We start from the raw sequence: 6929 nt of genomic DNA, 5'->3' as shown, positions 1-6929 counted from the left end.
TTTCAAGCAAGATCCTGGGTTTATATGGTCTGCAGTCGGAAAAATCATGCTTTGACCAAACCTGGCAAGTTTGATTTTTTGCCAGTCATGGGCATACTTCACATTTAATTAGTTGTGGATGTTCAATATATTTTTATCAGTTTATAAAAAGACTTAAAATTCTATTATTTAAAGTGTTCAACAGGACAAGAACTTACTCCATTTATGGAAACTTGGCATCTGCAAACAGTGACGTCCCAATCCCAAATACTTTCAACCTTGGTCTTCTCTCAATGCTAGAATTCAATACTAATTTTATATCCACATATATGTAAAGCCACCACAATTTTGACAACAAACAGCTAAAGGTAAATCATCAACATGATATTAAGTACTTATCCCCAACATTGAACAGACTCCTCCTCGTACTGCCAACTTTCTAGGATCTAGCAGACTTCTCTAGCTGCCAACAGATATTAAATTACAGTTAGTTGAGCATAAAAAGAAGAATGTTTCTCCAATTAATGTATATGACTGCTGTATTCTGCAGACTATTTCTTGACTAAGACCACAAGAGCCATATTGGTTAAAATTTGGTGTGTATTATGCATGAGCCAACACTTCCTGTAAGAAAATGGCTACTTTACTTAAATGACAGAGTTTGAAAAAAACATTCAAGAGCTAAATGAAGTAGGGGTTGGGTTGTTGTAAAAACATATTAATTCTGGTGAATTCTTACTGTACAACTGAGCTGGCATGGAAAATACAGCCTGAAGATGTTCTGCTTTTTAGGGCTTAAGAGACAGAAAGCAGAATATTGTTTTTCCATAAGGCAGCTCAAACTAACATGAAGAAGATACAATTTGTGCATGTTATAGGCTGCTATGGAGTCACATAAAGTTACATTATTCTTTTTTTTTCTACCGTGCTAACAGACACATGAACAAGAATACACTTCAGTCAGAACTGATTACAGATCAACCACTAGAAATTCATATGGCTGACCTGACCTGTTTCCAGAAAATAGTTTTCTCCCTATAGTATGTATTTTAAATAATATTTATAATCCTATTAGAAAATGAAAACATTTTCTTTCTCTTGTTATGTGCACATGTGTACATCAAGCAATCCCAGTTGTGCTGTCCTACATATGTAACTTTTTCACCAAGTAGGTAGTTTAGTTATGATCTTAGCCAGTCCAGTAACAGAAGCCCATACCCAGGATACTTCATTTCTTCATACCCAGGGTGTTTCATGTTTGCAGAAGCTATATTAGAAAAATATCCTATGTAAACAATGGAGAAAAGTTACTATATTCCCATCCTCTCTTCAACTGTAATTCAATGCTCTTTTTGGTAATTATGTTCACTTACTTTATTATCCTACCTTTGGTCACTGGATCATTATTTCTTGAATGACTTTTATTTCAGTTACATGCTACAGTGAATGAACTTTGGTTGCAGTGCACCGTTGCTGTGTTCGGGCTCGAGGCTGGAACAGCTTGCAGGAAGTACCTGTGTACCTGGCCAGCCATAGGGCCAAGAAGAGCCAGTTGATGTTCTGTCAATACCACCTACTGTGCTTTGTTCTTCAGCATGAGCACACTCCCTTGCAGCTGTGGGGTACCCCTGTTCCAGTCACTCCTGTCAGAAAAAGGCTCGTGGGGAATGACAGCTGTAGTAACATAAGGTTTTGTGTTAGCCTGTTGCAGAATCATTAGTAGAGCACAGGGATCTAACAAGGTAAAAATAAATAAGCATTGCAATGTACATGTAAGTATTTAACAAAATGCCTTTAATTTTAGGCAAGTAAAAGATACAGATTTGATTCTGAAATCAGGAGTCCAAATTTTTTAGGAGAACGCACATATTCAGCTATTATGGGACTTCAGTCCTCCACCTCTCTAGAGGCAGATTCACAGCACATTAGAGACTGGGAAAACAATACAGAACTGTCACTAAGATTGTATTTTCTCTTACAATTTTTATATCCTGTGAGGCAATTTCAGCAGACATATAGCCAGCGCTCACACCAGATGAGCTGAAGCAGGGGCAGCAGTCCTTTACCAGGTGTTGGCAGTTCCACTTGGGATACAGAAACACTCTTCTGATAACCCTGCATTTGTGCTTTGCAGCTTCATGCCAGAAGCCCCTCAAGTCCCACCACTCATCTTTACACCAGCAGAAGGCAGCACTGCCCCTGAATTGAGTATCTCATCTTTTCCTTGCTCATACCCCCATGAGAGGACAGGTTCTGATGTAGTTTCATACTGCAGCAGATAAAAAACTCAAACTCATCTGGCAAAAAATGGTGATGGCACATAATACAGGTAAAATCCTCAAGTTTTAGACAGAGTTTTATATTCTAGGAACAAGGAAGTCCCCTTCCCAGAACTAATCACAAATGATTTTGAGCCTTAGCAAGGAGGTTACTATATACCAATTAATGTGAAATAATCAAGATAAGACATTTATTTTCAGACCTCCTTGGATTTTTTCTTTGTCTAGTCCACTCAAAAGAAGATTATGGAAATACCTGGAATGTGTTCCACCTCTTGGCAGAACTGGGCAAAGGCACACCACCATCTGCTGGACAAAACTGGATCCCTGTCTCACACAGCACTGCGGGTGAAAAGCAGCTGCAGAGAAGACAGAACTGTGTGAAAGGTTATTTGCACATTCTACTGCCACTGCCCTGGGGAGCTGCCCAGAGGTGCTGCTCCATCAGAGGAGACAAGCTGCAAGCTACAGAGACAGGACAGGCAGCTTACCCTGCAAACAAAGCTGGGACTCTCCAGCACAGCAATCGCTGCACTGTGAGCCTTGCCTCTCATCAAGAAAATGGGGTGCTGTGAGAGCTAGCTATTCCACACATGGAACAGACTCAAGTATATTTTAGTCACTTTATTTGTATATATATACATTACATTTTGATTTTCCAAGTAGTCAAGGCAGTTATTCTCAAATAGTTTAGTACATCAATTTTATAAAATACAGCTGAACCAAGGTAGAATAGAAATGCATACATTATAGTACATTAAGTGCTTTAAATAATGACTAGTCTGGTCACCAGCTAGTGAGCAATTCATTTGGTTTTGGTCATTCTCACAGAGGAGACTCCACAGGTAACTCCCCTGAGCCCAGCAGAACTCCTCTACCAGCAAGAGTCCTGCATGTGCTTTTTGGGGACAGAATGCGTCCCTGGGCCACTACAAGGCATTCTGCTGTCCACATTGATGACTCAAAGTCATTGCTTCTGACTTGGACAAGATTTAGACATTTGTCTCAAGGCCTCAGATCAAAACAACAGAAGAGCCAGTGTAACTCTGAAGAAATTCACTCTTCATGTTTGCAGATTTACTTACATACACATATGCTAAACCTGTGTTATAAAGAAAGAAATAAGCTCTGACCAAAGGGTTCATTCTTAGGAATTCTACAGGGACACAGACCTAACACAGCTTCCCAAGTAGCTCTCAAAGATCTGTTCCACATGAAGTACCACTTTCCTTCGGAGAAAATTAAGCTTTGTACCAATTGAAATGTCAGGACAACTCTTATTCTGAAAAAGGAACATTTGAGGAGACCCATTCAACTGCTGGAATTTGAACTAGAAATGCTTACAGCTTTTTATCACAGGACACCAAAGATGACCCAACTCCAGTTGATACAGCAGCTACTGTGATAGTCATGACCAGTAGTTTACTCCAGTCTAGACAGGACTAGTCTATCAGCCACATCCTGGCCAAGCATTAGCTGTTGATGCCAGCTCCAGATCACTCAGCAAATCTCTCCAACTGCTCTAACTTCAGCCCAAGAAGGTCACAATTCACATCTCTGACTCTGTGTTCATAGGCTGCTAAACAGTGGAAGGTTCTCTCACTTCTACAGCGCTGAGGGCCTCGTGCTGTCGTTCAGAGGAGTATTAGCAATTGTCAGATTATCAAGCTGCTTTCAGCCATCTGCTCAGGATTCTGGCAGACAAGCAGTACAGAGCAGCCACACATCCCAGGATAAGGGTTACTGGTGACAGACTGGGCTAGCATATCACATTAGCTTAGTTCAGCTGCCATGACACACAAGCCCACACTTGTGCTCCATCCACCAATCCACAATACTGACACAGGTGGAAAACAACATAATTAGCTGCTGTTGGGTCACCTTAGCTGGCCAGGAAAATCAAGTTTTTTCCCTGTAAACTTCAAGAAAGGAAGGAGAACACCATGTGTAAACTTCAGCTGAGACTGCACAGCAGGTTCTTTCACATTGATAAACCAAAACAGTAGGTAGAGGCCACAGAAGTGAGAGTAGCACTGAGCTGATGGACTGGTTGACCTCATTAGGCAAGGCCACCCACAGAGCTAGGCATCTTGGGAGAACATTTCAACAGAAGAGGCAAGATGGATCCCAGAGGTGATCAGCTGTATCTGATGTGCTGTGTTGGTCTGAAGGGATTCTGGGTAGAGGAAGCAAGGATCATCTTTCCACAGCACACATCACTGCAGCCTTCAACACTGCACCCCCAGAAACAATTATTACACTGTACTAAGGAAATGAGTCCACTTTCTTTTCTGCTGGTTCAAGTCCAGCATCTTTGCTCATCCTCTAGTACAGTTTTGCAATAGGGTGGAGAAGACTCCTTCCAACACAAATGACCTTCGCCTCCTGGCAGCTCAGACAAGAGCTGCACTGGTTGGTTTTGGAGAAAACAGCTCAATTCTCACTGCTGGCCTTTTCCTTTCTCAGTGTTGCCCACTGTTGGTCAGTCCTAAAGAGCCACCACCATCTGCTGCAGAAGAAAATACTGAACACAGGAGGAGTGAATAAAATGCACATTTCAATCCATAGTAACAGTGATGAGGGCAGTATCAGGCAACTGGTTAGAATAAGCAAGTGATCACTAAGAGCTGCCTGTCCCAGATTCCATGTTCATTTGATGTACTTCCATCAGAGACTGGAAGTCAACGGACAGTATTCTTGCCTTTCAAACTCATTAAAATTCCTCTTATTTACTGGCCTATAATATAATGAAAGTAAAAAGTAAACTCATCACCTACAAAAATGAGTAAAAATTAAAAAAAAAAAAAAAGGAAAGAAGTGCTTATTGTCACAACAAAGAGACTCTCAGATCTCTGCACATCTTATCCATCATACAAGTTATCCGTTAGTTCAGGTTTTCCTTTTTACAGGAAACAACTACATTCATCTCAGTGACAAAAAAGATCATGTTATTAATGCAAGAAAAAACCTTCTCCCAGCAAAATTTCACCATGAGGTAAATGCATTGCTTGAAAGTAAAGGGGAACTGAACTGGATTTGAAGCGATCTGCCAGGAATGATGGTTGCATTAAGGAGAAACTTGTCACTAAAGCAGTATGCTTCACTTTGTCCAGCAACTTACTGCCTTTAATAAGGAAAGGGTTAATCTGCTTTGTAACTATAATTAATCAAGCCTGGTTAAATTAAAGGGTATATTGGTTCCCTGTTTCCAGGAATTTGAGTAACATTCAGATCAAAGTACTGGTTAGGACTAAAGGGATATGTTTTGAGTGTCGCAGTATACTAATGACCGACAACCCATTTTTATGGGATTCAGCTAAAATGATATTACAACAGAAAACCAGAGCTGTACTGCAGTAACATAAAAGATGGAGTCATAGGGCATTATGGATGTGGAGCTGCCTTAAAAAAAAATACAGTTTACAGTTTACAGAACCCAGTAAAAATTAAAACTACAGAGCATAAGCAGGACAAGTTATTAATGGATTGTAAACAGGTCAATTACAGACCACTGCAACAATAGTAGAACTCATGAATTAACTTCATTCTTCTCTCCCCCATCCACACTTGGGGGGTTTATTTCACATTTTCATAAGTATCCACTACAAAAACATGAGCTGCACATATTCAACACCATTTCGGCAGTGCACCACTTCCAGAGATCATGTACTTCTACACCATCAGCACCTGGACAAAATCTCAGTTCAGTACTTACAAGGAGATAGTATCACTTTCCCTACTGATATGAGGGATGTCTCTTATCAGTGCTGTTCAGTGGTACCTTTCAGCTTAGATCCTTACTGAGGCAGGTTTGCTTATTGTCCTCCAAGAGAGGATTAAAGTGCAACAAGCAGATTTCACACTTCACGACATGATGCACACGGTCAGTGTAGATATGGAACTGCAATCTTCTTGCTTGCTGCTGGACAGACCACTGGAACAGAGTGGCCGATAATGTCATTGTCCTCTTGTGCTTTCCCAATATGGGCTTTAGCTCAGCAATTCAGGCCCAGTCCTGTCCAATGGTCTGGCACCATCAGGAAATACTTGTCCATAGCTTCACAAAACCTGGTCCGGTACAGCTCTGGCGAGACCACAGTGGGCATCTTACCTAATGTGTAAGAGTCAAGAGCAGTCAGAAATGGGCTAAAGATACTGCAGTAGAGACAGATGTCACATGAGATTATACCAGCAGACAACATAGACTTGAAGGCAACAAGATAGAACCTTATGAAGTTCAACAACAAGCATAAGGTTTTACACTTGGGAAAATGTAATGCAGGAGCACAGTACAGGCTGGGATCTCCCTGAGGAGCAGCTCTGTGAAAGGGACCTGAGGATCCTGGTGGACAAGCAGCTCAGTGTGAGTGAACAGTGCTGCTGCTGCTGCTGCCACGGCAAAGAAAGCCAGCAGGAAGGACACTGAGCTGCATCAACAAGGACATCACCAGCAGAGAGAAAGAAGTCATTATCCCACTCAGTATCCCAGCATTATGCTTCTCCTGGAGGTGCTACTTCCTGGTCACACTTGGAATACTGGACTCAGTTTTGGTCCCTGATACACAAAAAAAATGCAAACAGGCTGAAGAGGGTCCAGAGAAGGGCCACAAAGATGATCCAAGGACTGGGAAGCCTGCCATATGAGGAAATGCTGCAAGAACTGGCTTTGTT

At 41.4% G+C, this 6929-nt stretch overlaps 1 protein-coding gene across 6 annotated transcripts in view; it reads right to left on the bottom strand.

Moving 5' to 3' along the window:
• Positions 1-2867: 2867 nt before the first annotated feature.
• Positions 2868-6929, bottom strand: part of PIKFYVE (phosphoinositide kinase, FYVE-type zinc finger containing) — a 65907-nt gene continuing 61845 nt past the window's right edge. For all 6 annotated transcript variants that reach the window (XM_048309182.1, XM_048309179.1, XM_048309180.1 and 3 more), the window contains one exon: positions 2868-6369. In XM_048309182.1, the coding sequence (XP_048165139.1) occupies positions 6254-6369 (116 nt within the window). In that variant the 3' untranslated portion in view covers positions 2868-6253. The remainder of the gene's footprint in view (positions 6370-6929) is intronic.

The sequence above is a fragment of the Corvus hawaiiensis genome, chromosome 7 (assembly GCF_020740725.1).
Source record: "Corvus hawaiiensis isolate bCorHaw1 chromosome 7, bCorHaw1.pri.cur, whole genome shotgun sequence".
Lineage (NCBI taxonomy): Eukaryota > Metazoa > Chordata > Aves > Passeriformes > Corvidae > Corvus > Corvus hawaiiensis.
This window is presented reverse-complemented; position numbering and strand designations above follow the sequence as displayed.